Here is a 20,482-nt window from a genome sequence, read left to right as displayed (position 1 = left end):
TTTTCGTGACCAAATCTACGACAACGTTCTCCGCATGCTTTCCAAGTTCGTCAAAGATCCATCTTTGAACGACCCATTGTTGCCCCAATCTTTGAGGGTATTGGCGGCGGCCATCAAATTCTTGCTTCATAGACTTTCTCTTCCCGAGTCTGATGTGTTTCATACCACCATTCGTCAGTCCTTAAACGCTGCAGTTAGGTGGATCCGTGGCCAGACGCTCTCATCCCAGGAAGCTACTGCCGTCATCACGGTGTTTGACGATATTCTTTTCCCTCGAGATGCAAGCCATATTGCATCATCATGGGAAGAGTTATGCGATGAAGCTATCCCCACCTATTCATATTTGATCGACGACTATCCCTTCCTGCTTGTTCTTTACGCGGTCTCCAGTCAATAGGTTGATTATATGACAATACGTTGGGACCATACATCATCTTCCTCCTACCAGTCTGACCATGGATGCAGGGTGTTGTCCGATCTTCTCGCAAAGCGCCTTCCGGTAGCTTTTACTGTGTTCCTTGAAAAGCAATGTCTGGAGTTTCTTGGAAACCACACATTTCATGAGGCTTCGGTTGTGATGGTTAGAAAGTACGTTGCAGGAATCTCCACCACGCAGCATGGATCGGATGGGGCTCTGGATGCAGCAACACTTCAACTGCACATGGACTACCTCCATAACCCACACAATCTTTCTACTGCATGCTCTATCTTGGCCACACGTGGCATCGAGGATAACCAGACTGCCATTTACAAGGACATCATGGCACTGGTGGAGCTGCGTCCACGAGACGCTGCCTGGGATGAGTGTCGCAGGAAACTTCGTGATCTGGTAGAAAGTGATGGTGGGGAGTTTTTCAGCAAACAGCTCACATGGACAGGCCATGATGAGTATCGCCCACTGCAGACCGATGAAGTTGAAAAAGAAAAAGAAAACATCAGATATGCAATACGTGTTCTTGATGACTTTTTCAACAGCGGAGTACATACCACGGTAAGTCGCCGGTCCCTTCCTCGCCGCCTTTCACTGACAGTTCGTCTAGGCTCCCTCTGACTCTTTGCCAGTACAGCACACAACAGGCCGCCTAGATCGCTTTTTGAGACGGTGTCGTGGTCAAACGCCGGAGGGTACACCGGAACAAGTGTTGCAGGTCTAGCTGACAAGAATTATGAACTTGGTGCGATAAAGATAGTCAAGAGATAACTTGTCGTGAGCCAAGATTCAGTGTTCGATGAGGATTTAGTATATAATGTGAAGTAGTAAGTGAGTTGCAGGAGTCATATCTGTATCGTATAAAATCTTGGAAAGTCAGCTGATGTTAGACTGTTCTTACTGAGAAGTTCAAGTGTCGTGAGGACGACCAGTGGGATTCTCTGGGCCGTCCGATACAGAAAGACAAGTACTTTACCCAGACTTTAAGAACCGCTGCCTTGTATCATGTCGACCCCAAAACACATCTGTCAAGTTGTCAAAGTACGTCTTGTTCATGTTTTTCATCGTCCCGCATGCTTATTGAAATGGCGATTCAGTTGAAGCCATCTTCCGCTGTGTGGCCTGGCGTACTTGCGGCGCTTGAACATGCCCGTATTGTCGACTACTCCATCCATTATTATGCACCACTTCGTCTGCTCATTGCCTACATGAAGTACACTGGTACTGATTATGAGGTCGACATGAAGAAAGTTGCCGAAGATCCCGAGACGCAGAGGTGGTGGGCGATGACAGATGGAATGCAGGAGAGTCTGATTGAAGGCGCTACCGGTAGCGGGAGGGATATACCGTGGTGGGCTGCGTATATTTTTGCTACGGACATTCCTATACTAACGGGTCAAATACAGGATGTCGAAGAGGTTTTCAGGTTCGAGGGACAGCCTTAGTAAACAGAGCAGCTAGAAAGAAACGATACCATACATATACCAGAACCTCGCTGTTCGAATTCAATCCAGCCGATTCACTCGAGTGCAGTAGCAGATATACAAAGACCTTCAAAAATTACTGACGGTGTATAGGAAGTTAACGTGTCCAGCCTGATGTAGATGCGCCCCTATGCCAAATTCTGGAAGGACAGTCTGGCACCAGAGAAGGAGGGTCTTAGTATCATAGAATTCCGTCAAAAAGGTTAGACGTTTCACGGTCCGAGGCTTTGGTGGATAGTAGAAATACGGAGAGTTAGTACGAGTCGAAGCACGAACGGATGTTAATACTCACGAGACACCTTCCCTATGCTAGAAACGATCTTACGACGGAGAGCAGCTCCTTCCACCTAAGATGAGGAAGACGCTGATGCGGGAATGGGTGCTGGTGCGGAACGACCGCTCTGGAATCCAGAACCGGTTGACATACCACGCACAGTGGCACTGTGGTAATGGTGGATGTCCACAGATGAGCGATGAATCGTTGAATTCATCAAAGGAGAAGATGATCGTTCGAGATGGGGTGTCGGCGAGGTGCAGTCGTTCTGGAGAAAGCACTAGGGGAGACGAAAATTACTGATGGAGGAGTAGGCAGCGGTCGACCTTGAGCCCGGAGTCGGGCAAGATCTTCGACGTTTTTCGCTACTGTGGCGATTACTTTTTGGTATGCATAGCGTGTTCCGGCCGGTATCTGAAGGATAACACGCTAAGCGTATTGACTTCTTGGTGAGACCGAAGCGACTTGGGAGTATCCTTCCTATGATACCGGGACTCGTCGGCAACGGCTGCATCGGATTCCTGGAGAAAGAGCAGGCGTTTGTCGATGAGACTACTGAAGAGGGAAGGGGGATAGTCCTCACAATCTGGAGAAGGGAGTCACCAGCAACAAATGATTTCCCCTCCTTTTTCATCCGCTGAGTAATGGTTGCCTCGTTGCATAATGGATTGCTGGACAAGTTCGAGACCCATAGAAAGCTTCACCTACCGTTAGCGAAGCATACGCCGAAATAGTGTAATTAGTTTACCACGTATTTCAAGCTTGTAAACCTTCTTGCGAACACTCTGACGACGAGCGACTGCCGATGTGAGTTTGAGCATGATGGTGGAAAGCAAGAGTGCTAGATCGTTTTGGCCTGCAACAGCGAAATAGAAATAGAAAGAGAAGTGTCTTCTATACATGTAACTGGGCCCTATCCGCGGTCATTAGGACCAACGGCGCTCCTCCACCGCCACGTTGTCTTGACCAGCGTCTCATCATAATATGTTCGGGGATTGCACACAGACGCGAACTGTAATGTGCCCACTTCCACCATGTACTTGCAGAAACCTCAGCGCTCGCCAAACCGTGTTACATCTCCAACCGTACATCGCCATATTGAGAGTTACTTTGGGCGCGTTCAACGGGGACAGGATAGGCGTCAATATATGAGAGGTGGAGGCGATGGAAGGAGAAGGGGAGAGTCAAAGAGAGCATCAGAGTGAGGGTAGGACCGGGGTATTTGGAAGGGCATCGTGTGCTCTGCATTGACGAAGACATGCCGGCCTTCTTCAACACCCAATATTAGATCACTCAGACCGTCTCTCCACTGCCTGTACACCCCTCCCGTCCCTCCGAGCCACCCTCCGTGCTAGTATGAGAACACCCCCTCCCTCCCCTCCCTCCCTCCGCCATCCACCTTCGTGACCAGTTTTCAACCTGCCGACTAGAACACGGCATCTCTCATCGAACGGTCATTTGTCGTGTTGATGACGGGCAACTAAGATCGTGACTACCGTAGCCTAGAACTGAGGCAGGCGAGGCGAAGGGCGGCGAGGCGACAGTCTGCACGGATGGCGAGCAAGGCCGGAATGCTTTGACGACACAAGGTGTGTGGATGTGGCTGTGCGTAGGCTGGAAGTTCCTGTAGTGCTCATCAGCGAGAATATATGCATAATCAAGTCGGTGAAGAGGGAGGCAATAAGGACTCACAAAAGCAAGCAGGACATCGGTCTATCACGCCTGTACTCCGACATCCTTCATTTCTTCATCTCTTTTATCCGAGTCCTGTTCGATGGCCTGGCTATGCCCAACATTTGGGTTAAGCTACACGGTCATTGGGAAAAGGGAAGCAAGCCGTGGGAATTTTGAACGCGTCGTACGTACCTAAATCAGACTTCTCTTCCTCGGCGACCCTTTCTGTCTCGACGGATACTCTCACTCCTTCTTCCCGTCCTATCCTTCCCTCTCGCAACACCTTCCCCGAATACTTAGCTTTGTCTACATTGTTCCAACGTGTCGGACCTACAAGACTCAGGCTCGTCGAACCCAAGCGCTGTCAAACAAGAAGAGAATACACCAACTACAGAACGAAGTGGAGGAGAACAAGCCCCCGCCAACCCCGTGCAGGATCTTGCAAATGCAGCCAGTGCGGAGAGAACCCCCAACTGTCGCTCGCAGTCCCACCACACCTGAACCTGAATGGTTCGACCTGGAGGCTCCTCAGGTCCTCAAAACGTTCCTTGAGGACGTCGAACGGGGCCTGCATCCCAGCGGGCAGATGAGCTTGAAGCTCGACCCTGATTGCAAATCATGGGTCTACGATCACATCGACGCCGTTTCAGAACACTTTCCGGGAAAGTGAGTAATATATCCATGGTTTCATCACCTGTTCTGACATATTTTCACTAGGGTTGAATTAATTGACAACGAGATCTTTGTCAGGTTGGAGAGCGCAACGCACGAGTTCCTCAAGAAGGTCCTATTCAATGCCTTCATGGCTAGTAGGGGCCTTGGGCGACAGCTCTATATTAACTCCAATATATCGTATCCCATAGTAGAAAAGGGCTTCAAAATCCTGGACATTGGCATCTATGCCCAGGACCCTACAGAGGACCTTTGGCCACTATTTCTCATGGAAATTGCATATTCCGATTTGGGCTGGAAGAGTCTGCGGGATGTGTTGAAGGTTCTCCTTGGCTGTAATCATAAGGGTGATATTCGGGGAGCTCTCGCTCTAAAGATTTCCAAGCGAGGCGAGGATATATCAAAAATTACTTACAACATTGTGGCCTTTACACAAGACGGGACAATTGGTGACAAACATGGCAACCTGAACTCTTTCCAACCCTATGCAAAAGTCCCCCATGAACCAGGGATGGGAAAGTGGATTCCAACTGATGGGGAGCACTTTGAGCGGAAAACGAAGTACAGAATGTTCCGGCAGACCAATGACTCGGGTGGACGATATTTCTCAGACGGTATCCTAGTTGACCACGGCATTGTGAGCAATTTCTTCCACTCTATGTTAGATCAAGGCTTAGTTCACCCTTCTAGATTGATGAGGACCATACATCAAGCAATGATGACATCGTCCTCGACCCAGAGTACTTTAACCTCCCTGCTGATTCTGAACGTCTCTGTCTTCGGGCCAAGGATCTGTGGTTTCATGTACGTCATCAAGAGGTGGTTGAGCGCAACCTCAAGCGTAAAAAGGAACAAGAGAAGGCCCCGGGACGTACGGAGAAGAGGCGCAAGAGAATCCCGGGACCATCCACGATCGAGAGACTTAGTGAGGTACCAGGAACCTGGGATGATGCTTCATCGACCTTTAAGCCCGCCTAAGTAGCTTGCTTTTATTTATTTCAATGTCACTTTCAGCAAATATTTTATGAGTTGAAATTTCAGATAGAACGGTGGCTCTTCTCTTTCATTATTCGTAGAATTGCTCTTACACCTTTTCTATAGTTTCAAAATTTACTAGAGATGTATACGAACCCTTCTTTTCTTACGAGTTGACTAGGACAGCATTATAACCGAGTAATCTTATACAGGACTCGAAACTTCTCAACACGAGGATCCTGGCACCGAAAATAATCAAGAAACATCCATCACATCAACCTCAGTTTCATCGAGGTCTGGGTCGTTTCGAAATTGCTCGAGTATGTTTTCAAAATTTGCCGAAGCAACGAACTCGTCACAAATAGCACGAATAGCGCTCATCCAAGGAACCCTTCCATCCAACTAGTAGTTCGTACCTCAGAACGCAAACCAAGTATCGAAGATGAAGAGCGACTTGCCACACATCCAACAATCTAACAAATGGAAAGGATCGCTTGACTTTTGAGTCAATGCAAGAACTCGGAAACAGCACGTATACCACCTACTATTGCTTCTTTATTGGAACGAGCCGGGCATAGTTGGCTCCCCAAAAGGCCTCTGCGACTGTGTTGATACGGGTAAATACTACCTGAAGAGATAGGGCATGTACCTTCGTGGTTGGGCTCATATACATCACACTCATTCTATAATTACCCTGTATGAGAAAGGGAGAAACTACACAGGAAATGTCGCTCACGAGATATACACCAGAATCTAGAGAAAATTCCCTCAATGATTGGGTGATCGTGCTCACGAATTCATATTGAGTCCACATATCTATAGCGGTAGAATTCCAGCTAAATGTCCTGGAGGACGACATCTGTTCGCATGGGTTAATGACATGAAACAGTATGGAAACATTACGGACATGCCACAGCGCATTTCGCCATGCTGGAGTAACACTAGTGGATCCTTCAGTATGATTGTACAAGAATGGCGTTCCGAACACGATATAAGGGTTAATTGAGAACTGCTGTACCATCCTAGTTAGAATATCAAGTAACCTAGCCTTGCCGCTGTCAGTGGTAAACTTGTCAGTCGGTATCAAGCGACTTCCAAGAGTGGTCTCTACGCCGACGCCCTGGAAAGGTGTCAGTGGGCGTACGCCATAAACATGGAGAGTCATCAACTCGCAGCTTCAGCGGATAAAACATATTTTGTGAAGAATGCCATCCAAGAAGGAAGCTCTTCTACCACAGCAGTTCCGTTTTGTGCAAGAGCATAATCGACGATGGGTTGGACAGATACCTGTGCCTCCTCTAGAGTTAGCAGAGGATTGACATTGATTATGCCGTTAGACTATGGAAATACCATGAACATATCTCAAAGACGCGCGGTAAAGCAACTTCAAACATACCCTCATATGGCCACCCCACCCTTCAGTTCCCCATCTGTATGTATGGTCCACGAGGAGTTTCAGAAAAGATACGCCATTCTCAGCTGTTTGCGGAAAGGATATGGCAGCGCTAGTCTTCCATGATGAAGATCGACACCAAAACACAATTCAGCGCGAAACGCTCACACTACAAGACTCATTCGTGGTTCCACGAGCATGGAAGACTCGAGAACGACGCCAAAAGTCGATCCACCCCCACCTCGAAGCGCCCAGAAGAGATCAGGGTGTTGGAATTCATTCGCAACTCGGAGCTCTCCATCAGGCGTAACAATCTTGAATTGAAGCTTGTCTATACATAAGTCGCGACCCAAAAGAAACGGGGCTTAGTAATGAATAACGCACCACACGGTCCACGCCAAGGCCGTAAACAGGCGTAAGGACACTATGGCCGCCGCCCTGAATAGGCGTAAATCAGTGTATAAGTTATCTGATCAAGTCTCGAGCTACTCGCCATAACCCATCCGCCGCTGGGTGTAACCTGTTTGATGGTAGGCGCCGATGATGGTGACGTTATTTGCGTCAGCAAACTCATAAACATCCTGAAATGTTACGCCAGCCTATGTAAAGAATTAAATGAACGTTGTATATTCTTCGAGTCTAGATGGAGCATACCCCCATGGTTATTGCCCTATAACTCTTGTCCCCCCCTTCCGGGACAAAATCTGCCGAATATTTCAACTAAAACAAAGGGTCATTGAGTTCGACCGGGATGTGACTTGGACACTTACACCGCCGATATTTCGGGTCTAGGAAAGGAACACGTCGGTCAGCGGCCCTTCCGAACACATGATCAAAAAATATGACAAACCCATAACGAAAGTGAGCCGCGTAGGCTTGACCTGCCCTTGTAATCATGACCAGACGCTTTAATAGACAAGGGAATGCCCGTGGCTTTGGAAAATTCGTACGCTTTTTGGACATCTTCAGCGCTTTGTACATCAATCTATCGGACGCAATGGATGGGACTCCTGGAAATGAAATGAAATGACACACATAATGTGTAGGACACGCTTCCTTGAAGACAGTCACTCCCTTCGAAGGCAGCCGGGTTGCTGGTATTGGAAGGGTCTAGTAGGCATCTCTTGGAGGTCCGTTGACAGGTCTCCCATTGCGGCTGGTCATTTAGTTGGTGCTGAAAGCGCGTGCAATTGATCAAGCTGATTCCACTCACCATCGTATACGCGCTGAAATGCGAAGATCGGACTGTCGCATTTGTATAATCAGCTTGAACTTGGGCGCATTCTGTCTCGTTGGGTGTGCTTGATATTCCATTTACAGTCGAGAAGCACGATGATGCAAAAGGGAGAGCAGTATGAAGTCGTCCGTTGAGTGAATCGGCCAAGTTTTGCCAATCATTAGCAGTTGGTACAGCAAAGACGGGCCAGCAGAGAACAGAAAAGACAAAAAGGCGCCCCGAGAACATTGGGGAATGACAAGCTAGGTTAGCGAATTTCAGCCTCGCATGACCAGGTCTCGTGCTTTTCTCCGTAGTCCCTGAATATTGTGGGAACACATAGGAAGAAAGGGATAGATGAAGGTGGATCGTAATAAGCATCCACTTCAAGTTTCCGGCTTCTGACGGCATCTGTGTAACAGTTTTCGGCAACCAAGATCAACAGCGTCCTTGACAGGCATCTAGCTGTCGGTCAACTCTATCGTTCGAGGATTGTAAGATGGTGCAAAGAAAGACATGAAGATAGGATATTTTACATATGAATATAAGGATACAACTTCCCAACATGAAGATCCTGGCACCAAAAAGTTCAAGAAACGTCCATCGCCTCAACCTCGGCTTCCTCGAGGTCTGAGTCGTTCCAAAATTCCTCGGGTATGTCTTCAAAATCTGCCAAAGCAGCCTGCAGCTCGCATTCGTCCGCGTAAGCCTGTAGTTCTGCAATTTCGCGCTCCTCTGGTGTGAGCCCCTCCCGCGACTCCGAATCTGCGGAAAAGTTCAGATCATTCCTACTTCTTGTGCCAGAAGGTCACTGTACCATGTAATTCAGCTTCCCAAGCTACCCAAATCCTCCATGTCCGGATCCAGGGATGAGCCAACTTCATCGGCATACGAAAGTTTGTAAGCATGCTGCGTCCGACGCTTGGCATGGTCTACAATACGTTTGAAGAACTACTGAAACCATGAGCGTTGTTCGTGTCATTCAGATACAGCCTGCAACGCACCTCGTCTTTCAAAACCTCATCTTCCGTCTCTTCCTTGTCGTCGTCCATAACATCGTCAAACACGTCATCACTGCCGACATGTCTCTTCCTCTTCACAGCGCTTTCCCTCGCCTTGGCCGCACGCTGAAAACAACGCGTTTGGAAGCGTTGTCTCAGAAATTCCTTCTGCGACTGTTCGGGTGTGCTTGATCGCATTTCCGAAAAGAGGCACCGAAAGGCTGACGGTGCGTCGAGAGAGTCCTTTGGGAGGAAGGCGGGGTCCCAGAACTAGGAGTCATAGGTCTTGTATTGTAATTTTCGTCGAGCTTGGGCGGCGGATAAAGGCGAAGAAAACGTTGGGCTCAATGGCGACGTCGACTGGCTGGCCAATGGGGATGATTTTATTGGTCTGTGCGATGGCGTATGCAATACCGGACTTGAAACTGGAGAGGCAAACATTCTGACTCTGAGAAGCAGGTTTCGCACATTAGTCATCTTAAGTGGCACTGAAGCGCGAAAAATACCTTGGGCGACGACCTAAGTAACGATTTCTGTGCTGTCCAGAGACGTCAGGGAACAGCCCGCGATGGTTTCTGGTTAGGACCGGAGTATGACGAAGAGTAACTCCAGGTAGTCCAGTCACGATGATTGCAAGACCTGTCAACGATAACACGTGACACGTGCCACAACCGCGTCGCGTCGCGCGTTTAATAATGTTTTGATCTGAATTGCGCGCTTCTTCCCGTTCTTCGGGGAATTTTCTCATCTACTGGACTTTGTCACCTGTGTATATTCGCTGCAAGCTATTTCCTAGACCCAACAAATGGTATGATGGTTCATTGACACTGCACTTTACGGCCATTACGGTCCTACGGATCTTACCATGCGGTAAGAGATTGAATAAATGAAAGCAAACGTACACAGAAAGATTGTTGCAGGTCGTGCTAGACTAGGCTAGCCATACATAGCCTAGATAGTGTAGCATAACGGCAAACCAAGTCGTGGTCGCCTTCATTAATCACGGCGTTATGATTGACCTATTGTACAGGATTGAATGGAGGCATTCGCTGTCTTTCCTGGACCAAGGGCCAGACTTGTTCCATCGTAGATGCGTTCCAAATCCTCCCACCACGGGCTACGTAGCTAAGCTTCCTCGACTCGCTCATCAGGCCATTCAAGATGTCCACCCCAGCCGGGTAGACAACAAAATCAGCCAGCTTCCCAGGACTTAGGGATCCGACGGAAGAAAATACACCCAATGTCTGCGCAGCATTCGATGTCGCCGCCTTATACACCTGGGAGAAAGTATAAAGCGAGTTCTCAGATACGAGTAAGGGCTCGGCACATACCTCGTAAGTTGCTTAGCCCGCCTTGTTGAGTAAAAAACATCTCGGCGTGGTAATTCAAACCCAACTGGAGGCTCTCCATGAGCGCCGATATGCGTCTTCAGTCCCATACGAACCATCTTGGCAACCTGATGCCGAGGTATTGAACAGAGCATATGCTAAACATTATGAGAGCGTTAATAACGGATGAAACTAAGAGTGTGAATCAGACCAACACTGACAGCGGTCTCGATGTGGACTCCGTCAGACCTTCCAAAATATCGTGCCGTACGAACTTTCTTAATCTGCCGGGGGATTCGAGGGATTAGGGTCTGTCACTATAGCGGCTCGGACGCTTACTTCGGATCATTTGGGACGTCTTCTGTAGCCCATACAAACTGTTCACCAAATGCACCTCCATAATTAACGAGATGCGTGGGAGAGGCACCAGTACCACTTTTGGCGTACAGCATCAAAACATCATCATACAATGTAGGTAACCGGGATAGAATGCTCGATCGTTGTCATACCTGCATAAATTCCGTCAGCCAAGATCTCGAAAGAATGTGTTTGTGACAATCTTACCATCCAAAATATAAGTCAGATCCCAATCATAAGTTCATACCACCCTCCGGGACACATAACATGCTCAGATTTCGAGGCAACTAGTAGAAGCCGCTGCCGAGATGCGCTTCAGAAAACATAAACATCAGCTAGCCGAGAAGGCAAAAGTTACTGAAAAAGCTTACCGAGAGGGCTGATTATAATTCTTATACGACGTACTAATCGGTCCGCCTTCAGCCTTGATCCTAATAAGAGCAGAGTGCGCCTCGTCCATATCCGCGATATCCTGGTGGTACCCAGGATCGCCTGCACCATATATGACATCGCCAACTTGGAATATCCGAGGACCAACAAAATGGCCTCGCTCAACTCTGCTTCGTTCGATGAATCCATCCACATTGGAAGCGCTAGGGCTGGGAGTACAACCAATGAGTATAACTCATGAACATGAGAAAATGATCATAATACATACTTGTGCAATGTCGTAACACCAAACTGCTAAGAAAGTCTCCATCTCCCAAGACTTGGCAGGCATGGCATTCTCGAATCCATCCCAATGAGCATGTAAATCGAAAAATCCTGGCACGATAGTTGCTGTGAGGTACCTCTTCAAGTAAAGCAGCTAAACAAAGGGTACGAATAACTAACCTCCGTGCATATCGATAACAGTAGCCTCTGTCGGTATAACAACAGTGTTCAATGCCGCAGCAGTAGTGATGACACCTCCCCGAATGACCAACAATGCCTCACGAACCAAGTCTTTCTCCAACTCCCCCGTTTCCATCGTCAGCAGGGTAGCATTATAAAGAACAAGGAGATCAGAATCTGGATATGAAGCGGTCCTAGCAGCCTCCTTCTTCAAACGTGAGATATCAGTCGAATGCTCAACGACGATTTCTTGGTACTCCAAGAGATTTTTGACGCAGTCAATGCCGAAAGTGAGATGGTCCTTTCGGATTGTCGAGGTGCACTTGCTCAGTTTAGACACCTCCAAGGAGTGCAGATACGGACCTAGGACAATCCGGATTAGAGATGACGAACGAAGAGACAGCGGAATAAACTTGTACATACCCAAAAACCAGAAGATCTTTTTCCCATCTTCACTCCACGTAACATCGTGGCCTCCATCCAGACTCAGTCGTACCAACCCATCAGTCGCATTCCCAGGTTTTGACCATGCTTCCTCTCCTTCTTTCAGACTTTTCCCGGGTGCAACATAAACATGGAAAAAGTCAACAAACGCGACGTTGTCCGCTTTAATATTGAACCCGTCGCCGCTTAACTTCTTCAGCAAAGATCTCTGAAGCTGCCCAGAAGGCGACGTCAAGGAAACAGCCATCTCCTTTGACATCTTTCCCGTAGCCAGAGTATAATGGGGAGGTTTTCCGTCCGCGTCTGGGGTCCCGGATAGATCAATCACAAAAGACCGATCGGACTGTTGTACTAGAAGTTCAGAATTAGATTCCAAGAAACGCATATTGATGCGATCGTCTACGTCAATTTCGGAGGGAACCAACCGCAAATTGACTATGTTCATTCCTCCCTGTGAAGGAGCACCCTCGAGGTCCGCGACGTATAGCCCAGGAGCTGCAGAGGCGACGACGTCCCCAGTGAGATAGTCGCCTGCGATTTTCACAAACGCGATGACCCGGTGACTACGATCCACCTGGCAAATAACAGGGCTCAGGTATCGGCCCCGAGGTAGCCCTTCAATCTCGACTACCCAGCCGTCCTCCAAGTTCGCTAGCTCAAATGAGGTAAAATTGGTATCATCCCAACGTGCATGTAGGATGATAGTTCGGGTCTTGTCCCGCACGATCGACGGAGAATAGTAAGGCGTCACTCCATCGTCGTGAAGTACGGGAACCTTCATAACGTCTTTCTCACCTACGACCTGCACATACGTAACACCCGCCGCCTGGAACACCACTTTGTTACCAGCAAAGTCCGCACGGAGGACCTTGAAAGCCCTAATCCTCTGGTAGTCCGCAGTTTCTATGCTTACGAGGTCAATATCCTCAATTTTCCTCGTTTCTGCCAGTCGTTTTTCGATATGAGCAGTAAACCGGATAGGGTAGGGTGTTCCAGAAGAGATCCTTTCACCGTACGAGTTCGTTGCCAAAGGGACAGACCAGATTTTACCCGCAGCCCAGATGATGATAGCAGAATCTGATGGTGTAAACGCAAAGGATGGATAGGTTCCCATGGGTGCTGAGATACCACTGAGATCGTAGCTGAGTCCATCCCATGCATAGTGAATGGTACCGGTTTCCAGATCCCTTGGAAATCTGTGAGGATCAAGGATAAAACGGGGTGTGGCTGGACATACTTGAGCACTAGCATTTGGTGATCCCCCATGCGTCGTACGAACACCAGGGTCCGTCCGTCGCGAGAAAGTTCGGGTCGACTTGCCCCGCCTGGAGATGCATCTACCAAGGTTACTGTACGCGTTGAAGTCAAATTTCGCTCGAATATTGCATAAATGCCGTTATGCACGTCTGAGACAGTGAATCAGTCCTAACATTGATACCTACAAGCAAAGCTCGTACCTTTGGAATATGTAAAGCTCGTGGGATCCCGAACGTTTTTAGAGAAGATGACTCTATCCTCTCCGTGCCAGATGAGCTGCTCTGGTCCAATCTGCTGTTCTCCGTAGTCTTCAAATCCAGCAGGCAGAGTCCTTCCGACAAGACGAACCCCACTTCCAGACTGTATATCATCGCCAGGCGCAGGTATGCTGTATTCCCAGCCTTCCCCGGCGCCCAAAGAACGTCTCGATGTGTACCATTTAGTTGCAATGACTTTCTTGCCAGATGGATGGAATCTTGCATCGCTAACCCATCGATACGTCTCGTTCGTGACCCGGTAGGCTAGAAGTAGAACTCAGTTGAAATTGTCGGGGAGACTGTATATAATATACAGACCTCCAAGTCGACCTTCTCTTACCAGACGATGCTTACGCCTCTCAGGCGTCTCCTTGATGCCCCGAGCGAGAAGTGCGTCATCTTCATGCTGAGATTCGATTGCCCGGGAAAGCAGGGAACTTTCTTCCACTACCGCGGGAACTATGTCCATTTTCTCGCACCCCCTCCACTCCATTATCCAAATATTTTCTACCCCCAATTCGGCATCACTTCTGAAGACTATTCTATCACCTTCAGGTGAAAAGTGAGGGTCAGAGTCGTAGGGTACACCACGAAGAATAGGTCGAGCGGTAGCAGTGCTCCCAGACTGGTCGTACGCGTCTTCCGAAGATATGCAGTACAGGTCGCCGATCATATCAAATACAATGTCGCCGGTCTTGGGATGAACATCCAATCTCAGCCATGTCCCTTCTTCGACGTCATACTCGAGCAGACGGGGAGACGGAAAGTCAGTGGAGATATCCCAAGGCGTCTGCGGTCGGATAGGCCATATGTTGTCCTTCCATTCGGCTGCTGGGTCGGCGAATGAAGTTTGGGCCGCCTTGTAAGTAAACCGTGGGGCCAGACGCGACAAGAGAGTAGCCGCTACCAGCAGAAGGATCCAGCGGAGAGCATTACGAGTACGCGATGTCGCGTAGTGACCTGCAGGCGAGGCGTTCTTCCGATTTCAATGCGATTCCGTCATGCTTGTCGAGGGTAAACATCGCCGGCTATGGGAACGCGCTGTCGACCGGCGATAATCACGTTGCGACGGTCTTTGGCAACGTCGGGCCGGAAATCTGAAGCCAAACAAAGCGGATATTACCTTCCGTCGGCACAACTTGGCTCAAACCACTTCAAAGCCTGGCTAAGCCTAGGTCCCAGATAGGAGCCTGTAACCGTTGACAGGTGAACGTACCCCCCGGCCCTTGCCGTCTGGAATCGCGAATATTGGCTCTAGTTGGGTCCCAGACTCATGAGAAGAAACCTCATGGTGATGCTTAATTCAGTGTTTCTACCTTTCTTGGTGGGATCGACATTGTGGAACCGATTGCGAGGGTGACGTTCCCGTAACGACTGGGTGTCATCGTGCAGCATATGGGACGCCGGTCAAGACAACGTGGCGGTGGAGGAGCGCCGTTGGTCCTCGTGACCGCGGATTGGGCCGAGTTACATCTATCAAGAAGACATTTGTCTTTCTATTTCTATTTCGCTGTTGCGGGCCAACACGATCTAGGACTCTTGCTTTCTACCATCATGCTTAAACTCACCTCGACAGTTGCTCGTCGCCAAAGTGTTAACAAGAACGTTTACAAGCTTGGAATACGTGGTAAGCTAATTACAGTATTTCAGTGTATACTGCGCTAACGGTTGGTCAAGCTTTTCATGAGTCTCGAACTCGTCCAGCAATCATGATGCCAGCAATGTCACCACTGTGCAATGAGGCAACGATTACTCGGTGGATGAAGAAGGAGGGGGAATCATTTGTTGCTGGTGACTCCCTTCTCCAGATTGTGAGGACTATCCCCCCACTGCCTCGGTAACCTCATTGACACTCATTTGCTCTTTCTTCAGGAATCCGATGTTGCCGTGGTCGACGTCGTCGCCGAGAGCCCCGGTATCATAGGAAAGATACTCGTAAGTCGCTTCGGTCTCGCCAAGAAAAATCAATACGCTTAGCGTGTTATCCTTCAGATACCGGCCGGAACACGTTGCGCATACCAGCAAGTAATCGCCACAGTGGCGAAAAATGTCGAGGATCTTGCCCAGCTCCGAGCTCAAGGTCAAGCGCCGCCTCCTCCGCCAGCAACCTTCGTTTCCCCTAGTGCTTTCCCCAGAGCATCTGCACCTCACATTTACTCACCTGCTCCTCGCCGCTCATCTGCGCCAACACCTCACCTCGAACGATCATCTTCTCCTTTGATGAATTCAGCGATTCATCGTTCGTCTGTGGACACCCACCATTACCACAGTGCCACTGCGCGTGGTATGTCAACCGGTTCTGGATTCCAGAGCGGTCGTTCCGCACCAACTCCCATTCCCGCATCAGCATCTTCCGCGTCTCAGGTGGAAGGAGCTGCTCTCCGTAGTAAGATCGTTTCTAGCATAGGGAAGGTGTCTCGTGAGTATTAACATCCGTCCGTGCTTCGACTCGTACTAACTCTCCGTATTTGTACTAGCCACTAAAGCCTCGGACCGTGAAACGTCTAACTATTTTGACGGAATTCTGTGATACTAATACCCCCTTCTTCTCTGATATATTCTCCCGAGACCTCTTGTGCTGCTGCTGCTATGTACACTAACGAATACCAACACTTGTACAACATAACAACTACAATTAATCTGGACCCAGCTGATACTTTAATCTGTGCTACTTTGACTCGAAGTATGTACACACGCTCGCTCCACTCATCAAACGTACTGGCATCTTCATGTACTTCTCAGGTCCCGTCTAGTATTAAAAATACACGCTGACCCGAGGCAACTTTAAAAGTATCCACGCAATACAAGAAAAGTTCAATACAAACATCCCAAATCGTCAAGTATTACTCCTTCCTGCTGCTTCTTACTCGGCCCTTGACGAACTCCTTCCCAGCGGTCTTCAGTATGGCCTTGCGGCCCATACCTCTCATATCTATATATACGAGCGCGCAGTTCTTCGCCGTTCCTGCCATCAGCTGAGAACTCTGCCCCGCGTCCTCTCCATATCTTTAGATAGAGTGCATCAGTGCGGCGTTTAAGAAGCAGCGGAACGACTGATATACTCACTTATGTCCGACCACCGCACCGAGCCTCTCAGTCCCCACGTCTAATATACGCTTGGTAGAGTTCTCCAACGTCGACAAGATGAGATCGGCAGACAACAATATTCGTCTTGTCCTCCCAAGATTCCGTGGAGGTAGCGGTGGTGCCGGAGGCTGTGGCGACGACGAACGCGACGTCGAAGGACTTGGAGATCGTCTAGGAGGCAACGGCGGCTTTCCGTCAGGTAAAAGGTGCCCGGAATTTGAGGCGTAATAAGGCGGTGGCGGCGGGGACGATGATGATGTACTAGGCGAAGACGAGCGCGAGCCGTACCCCATGCTGGGAGACAGGCTCCCGCTTCCGGGGGTAGACGGATGACTTGCTCTGCCTTTCCCTTTCTTCTCGCTCCCCATCGTCTTCTTGACCATACCTTCAATGATAGACAATGTTTTTGAACTGACTTTGACCGCCTGACCGGTGTACGCATGGGCCGTAGCAAGCCCTTTCTTCGTCTTGTCTGATGTCAAGAAGACCAAAGCTCGTGGTGGGGGTTTCGGCGGTTCCCCTGGCGTAGCATTAGCAGGATGGTGCGGTGAAGGTGCCGAGTGGTTGATGTAATAACTTGACGCCGAGTTAACGACAGTTAAGAATAAGCTGGTCGTGTGGGTGATGGCATGACTAGCTCATGCGGTGTCAGTGAATACCGGGCGAAACTATACCGAACATTCCATACCTTACGATGACAGCGGATTTCGTTATCCAGTCCTGCTGATCTGGTGGTATCGCTCGCGCGAAGAACTGAAGAGGATGCTCATCATCGACGGTTTGCCCTTCAGGGATTTCGATGACGACTGGATCTTTCTCGTGACCGCGTTCACTTATCGTAGGATCCTCCTGGACGGATATCTTCTTATCGAACTCTCCCACCACTTCTCCGCTGTCTTCGTTGACTAGAACGAGATGTCCGCGGTAATCTGCTAGCTCATTGGACGCGTGCTCATCAATTTGGGAGACGTATGCCGGAATGGTGGTAACGTTCGAAGGGTGAGAGAATTCGGCGTATTGGGATAGAACTGCTTCGAACGTATCCAGATCTTCCATATAGCTGGGGTACCAGCTTGTTCGTGCAGTGAGCACAAGAGTCGTAGGATCCGATTCGGTTGGGTGAAAAGTATACGTTCGTGTATCCGGAATAGAAGTGTCCAAAACTATGCTTCGCGAATGGTCTATAGGTATCTCAAGGTCATTCAACCTCAAAACCAAGAAAACATCGTGGTCAGACCCGCTAACAGGGACGCATTCCAGGCCAAGTGTACCGGTGTGAACATTAGATCCTGTCTTCAATGTCACATTGGGCAGCGTTAGGAGAAGAAAAGCTTCAGGAGGGGAGGTCATCGATGAGAGGAGGGAACAAGGAACACCAAGAAGATTCCATCGTCGTGGTCTCTAAGCAGAACGCCAAGCGCAACCACCGCGATCGCAAAACACGTGAAAAAACTGAGGGCGGTGCCTGCCGCAGCATTCAGCGCAGCAAATCTCACAGGAAGAAATTCGAATGAAGGACTTATGGCACTTGTATGAAGACGCTAAGCGGCTCACAACTGACGCTTATCTCGGTACTTATTTCGCGTGCGCATCCGAAGGTCATTTACCTTTTTCAACGTAAATCCACAGGCTGCCAGTGAGGCACGACCCTTCCCGTCTCATCATTGGCGGCTAGAGCGGTCAAGGGAGATTAAAGGCGTGCTGTTGTGATCAAGTAGTTGTTATATTTCTCATGCAGTGGTAGTTGTGGTGTACAAGGAATGTTGATACTCAAACTAGTAGTAAGAGCTCGAGAGATCGCATTGGATATTTGATCACGGACACTTTGCAAGACCCATAGAAATGAGTTCATTGCCCGCAACGATGTAGTAGTAGTCGCCTGGGATAATAGATTGACGTCAGAAATAAAGCGTGGAGGTGTAATCCCACCCACCGTAAACGGTACCTGTCAAGTAGTTGTTCCCGGGCTTATTCACAGTCCCGTTCGCCAGTAAACTTTCCCAGGAGGGATCCCATGCGAGCGATGTGATGTTGTTCAAAATCTACGTACCGAGACCAAGTCAATCATGCGAACGACAGTGAAGAACTGAAATAACATACATTGATAGCAGCAGTGGACCATTTCTTCTTACTTGCGGTATCGGTTTCAACCTTGGAGAGCAACAGAAGTCCTGTTGCTACGATTGTGGCTGCAGAGGAATCCGCTGGGCGATTCGCCACTGGTGCATTGAAGTCCCTGCAACCATTCCTCAAGGACTGACTTTCAGCGCCGCGAAGAAGGAAAGATACCATGGTACGATTCCATCAGGAGGAAGAGTGTTCAGAAAATATGTAGCTGCATGTCGGGCTGTCTTCAGATAATTGTTGTTCCCAGTCCAATTGTACACTGAAGCTATTGGATTAGACAAATCACCTCTTAGTAGAGAGCTGTCACCTACTGTTTGCGAACCCATACACCGCCCAAGCCTGTCCTCGGCTCCATGTACTGTAGCAAGCTGACGCGAAGTCAAAAGAGCAAGATCAACCCTCTTACCTACTATCAGAGTATCCTTGGCTAGTCCTTTTATCTCTAACGGCACCCGTTGTGGTTGTATACTGTACTACGTGCCATGTTGAACCTACGTTACGAGGTCAGATATGATTTGACGAATTTAGGGAATGACTATGCCATCATCTCGTATATGGTTCTTCATGGTCGTGTTGGCGTGTGAGATAGCGATATTCCTCAACGTCAAGTTTCCAGTTAATTGCGCAGAGACCATGAGGACATTGAGGTTCATCATATTATCAATGATCACCTGTAAGGGATTTATCGCGTCACCAATGCACCAAGTTCATCAGAGTACGTACTGTGAAATCTGTAGCGTTAGGCGAACCCCAACTTCTCGTGCACCCCACAGTAGGATTGAATCGCCCGGCTAGATATTTCGCAAAACCGTTCACAATCTTAGCCGTAGTTGCGTTGGTTGGATGGCTAAGCAAATCCAGCTATTCAGCTCGACCGGAGAGAGAGATATCACTAACATGCTCAGTTCATCCACATACGGGAAACTCAAAAACCCCACGTCGTGTCCAACACTGTTGTTCATCGTCAAGGCGGCCAACCCAGCACTCGTTTTCCGCCCCAGATCCGCCCAGTCCACCGCATTTAGACCATTTGCAGAGGACGCCCCGCACATCATCTTGCGTTTCTCCAACGCATACAGCGAGGCTGGGAAAAAGCCAGAGGTCCACTTGTTGGCAGTGAACAATTTCCAAGCACCTGCAGTCGAGTCGGTATACTGAGGAAATTTATTGTTCAGCTTGTTGGCTGTGGCTAGAACCTTGGAAGGGATCAATGAGGAGTAGAGTTCCGTTGCAACAGTCTGAGCCAAGGCGAGATGAGCGACGAGGAAAGCGGAGGTAAGGATGAAGAACCACATTTTGTTGAGTGGTACGGTTGGGAAGGCTGGATCGATCGTCTCGCACTACGAAGATGATCGAAAGCCGGTCCGCAACTCCGCGTGAATAGGGAAGAGAGACTCAGAGAGGTACAAGTAGCAGTAGCGAGGTCATGTGATGGTGATGGGTATGAATTGAGGAGTCTACAAGCGGTCCCTTTCTGCTTCAGGATTTAGCCGAGTGGCGCATATACATCTGTCCAGAAAGGTACTATACGTCCCCAGTAAGTTTTCGAAACTATAGAAAAGATGTAAGAGCAATTCTACGAATAATGCAAAGAGAAGAGCGGCCGCCTCTGTTCAGCAGTGTCTTACCGAAGCTTCACCTTAGCAAAAGCGGTCGGGATAGTTTGTACATC

At 49.0% G+C, this 20,482-nt stretch overlaps 9 protein-coding genes across 9 annotated transcripts; 4 read left to right on the top strand and 5 right to left on the bottom strand.

The window, feature by feature from the left end:
- Positions 1–415: 415 nt before the first annotated feature.
- Positions 416–1,218, top strand: EV420DRAFT_365231 (uncharacterized protein; the record flags this gene model as incomplete). Its single annotated transcript, XM_060481856.1, has 2 exons — positions 416–991; positions 1,041–1,218. Coding segments are annotated over 2 exons (690 nt in total), but the record flags the coding sequence as incomplete, so codon positions are not given.
- A 217-nt stretch (positions 1,219–1,435) lies between these two features.
- EV420DRAFT_1479808 (uncharacterized protein) lies at positions 1,436–1,875 on the top strand (the record flags this gene model as incomplete). The annotated part of the gene is made up of 2 exons (XM_060469609.1): positions 1,436–1,471; positions 1,528–1,875. The coding sequence occupies 2 exons, from the start codon at positions 1,436–1,438 to the stop codon at positions 1,873–1,875; spliced, it is 384 nt and encodes a 127-aa protein (XP_060330839.1).
- A 2,406-nt stretch (positions 1,876–4,281) lies between these two features.
- Positions 4,282–5,739, top strand: EV420DRAFT_1543191 (uncharacterized protein). The gene is made up of 3 exons (XM_060473193.1): positions 4,282–4,528; positions 4,580–5,171; positions 5,225–5,739. Exons 1-3 carry the CDS (start codon positions 4,308–4,310, stop codon positions 5,510–5,512), a joined length of 1,101 nt encoding a protein of 366 aa, XP_060330838.1. The 5' UTR covers positions 4,282–4,307; the 3' UTR covers positions 5,513–5,739.
- A 125-nt stretch (positions 5,740–5,864) lies between these two features.
- On the bottom strand, positions 5,865–8,367 carry EV420DRAFT_1270224 (FAD-binding domain-containing protein; the record flags this gene model as incomplete). The annotated part of the gene is given in 17 exon segments (XM_060467557.1): positions 5,865–5,925; positions 5,973–6,002; positions 6,055–6,106; positions 6,159–6,192; positions 6,246–6,368; positions 6,417–6,616; positions 6,679–6,847; positions 6,906–7,019; positions 7,076–7,228; positions 7,287–7,340; positions 7,392–7,411; positions 7,423–7,501; positions 7,557–7,622; positions 7,673–7,690; positions 7,753–7,887; positions 7,936–8,058; positions 8,116–8,367. The coding sequence occupies 17 exon segments, from the start codon at positions 8,365–8,367 to the stop codon at positions 5,865–5,867; spliced, it is 1,683 nt and encodes a 560-aa protein (XP_060330837.1).
- Positions 8,368–8,540: 173 nt separating this feature from the next.
- Positions 8,541–9,821, bottom strand: EV420DRAFT_1543166 (uncharacterized protein). The gene is made up of 5 exons (XM_060473192.1): positions 9,626–9,821; positions 9,391–9,567; positions 9,123–9,306; positions 8,961–9,069; positions 8,541–8,883 (listed from the first exon to the last, which is right to left on the bottom strand). The coding sequence occupies exons 2-5, from the start codon at positions 9,558–9,560 to the stop codon at positions 8,708–8,710; spliced, it is 639 nt and encodes a 212-aa protein (XP_060330836.1). The 5' UTR covers positions 9,561–9,567; positions 9,626–9,821; the 3' UTR covers positions 8,541–8,707.
- A 317-nt stretch (positions 9,822–10,138) lies between these two features.
- On the bottom strand, positions 10,139–14,991 carry EV420DRAFT_1629551 (uncharacterized protein; the record flags this gene model as incomplete). Its single annotated transcript, XM_060476094.1, has 13 exons — positions 10,139–10,396; positions 10,516–10,575; positions 10,665–10,731; positions 10,787–10,939; positions 11,067–11,117; positions 11,176–11,403; positions 11,482–11,584; positions 11,639–12,001; positions 12,062–13,269; positions 13,320–13,488; positions 13,540–13,860; positions 13,915–14,427; positions 14,913–14,991. 13 exons carry the CDS (start codon positions 14,989–14,991, stop codon positions 10,139–10,141), a joined length of 3,573 nt encoding a protein of 1,190 aa, XP_060330835.1.
- A 159-nt stretch (positions 14,992–15,150) lies between these two features.
- Positions 15,151–16,126, top strand: EV420DRAFT_1642902 (uncharacterized protein; the record flags this gene model as incomplete). The annotated part of the gene is made up of 5 exons (XM_060477423.1): positions 15,151–15,223; positions 15,274–15,407; positions 15,469–15,531; positions 15,589–16,015; positions 16,074–16,126. The coding sequence occupies 5 exons, from the start codon at positions 15,151–15,153 to the stop codon at positions 16,124–16,126; spliced, it is 750 nt and encodes a 249-aa protein (XP_060330834.1).
- A 313-nt stretch (positions 16,127–16,439) lies between these two features.
- Positions 16,440–18,033, bottom strand: EV420DRAFT_1270346 (uncharacterized protein; the record flags this gene model as incomplete). The annotated part of the gene is made up of 3 exons (XM_060467565.1): positions 16,440–16,602; positions 16,663–17,316; positions 17,372–18,033. 3 exons carry the CDS (start codon positions 18,031–18,033, stop codon positions 16,440–16,442), a joined length of 1,479 nt encoding a protein of 492 aa, XP_060330833.1.
- Positions 18,034–18,497: 464 nt separating this feature from the next.
- On the bottom strand, positions 18,498–20,105 carry EV420DRAFT_1620713 (glycoside hydrolase family 88 protein; the record flags this gene model as incomplete). Its single annotated transcript, XM_060475604.1, has 9 exons — positions 18,498–18,562; positions 18,617–18,725; positions 18,784–18,919; positions 18,973–19,075; positions 19,122–19,168; positions 19,217–19,301; positions 19,352–19,481; positions 19,534–19,657; positions 19,708–20,105. 9 exons carry the CDS (start codon positions 20,103–20,105, stop codon positions 18,498–18,500), a joined length of 1,197 nt encoding a protein of 398 aa, XP_060330832.1.
- Positions 20,106–20,482: the final 377 nt, after the last annotated feature.

The sequence above is a fragment of the Desarmillaria tabescens genome (assembly GCF_030435595.1).
Source record: "Desarmillaria tabescens strain CCBAS 213 chromosome Unknown EV420scaffold_17, whole genome shotgun sequence".
Taxonomy (NCBI): Eukaryota; Fungi; Basidiomycota; class Agaricomycetes; order Agaricales; family Physalacriaceae; genus Desarmillaria; species Desarmillaria tabescens.
This window is presented reverse-complemented; position numbering and strand designations above follow the sequence as displayed.

Coding starts and splice junctions, on each gene's coding strand:
- EV420DRAFT_1543166 (XM_060473192.1), bottom strand. CDS start 9,560: ATGTTTGCCTCTCCAGTTTCAAGTCCGGTATTGCATACGCCATCGCAC. Junction 9,307..9,390: donor TACAAGACCTATGACTCCTA/GTTCTGGGACCC, acceptor AATGCGATCAAG/CACACCCGAACAGTCGCAGA. Junction 9,070..9,122: donor ATGAGGTTTTGAAAGACGAG/GTGCGTTGCAGG, acceptor TGGTTTCAGTAG/TTCTTCAAACGTATTGTAGA.
- EV420DRAFT_1543191 (XM_060473193.1), top strand. CDS start 4,308: ATGCAGCCAGTGCGGAGAGAACCCCCAACTGTCGCTCGCAGTCCCACC. Junction 4,529..4,579: donor TCAGAACACTTTCCGGGAAA/GTGAGTAATATA, acceptor TATTTTCACTAG/GGTTGAATTAATTGACAACG. Junction 5,172..5,224: donor TCCTAGTTGACCACGGCATT/GTGAGCAATTTC, acceptor TCACCCTTCTAG/ATTGATGAGGACCATACATC.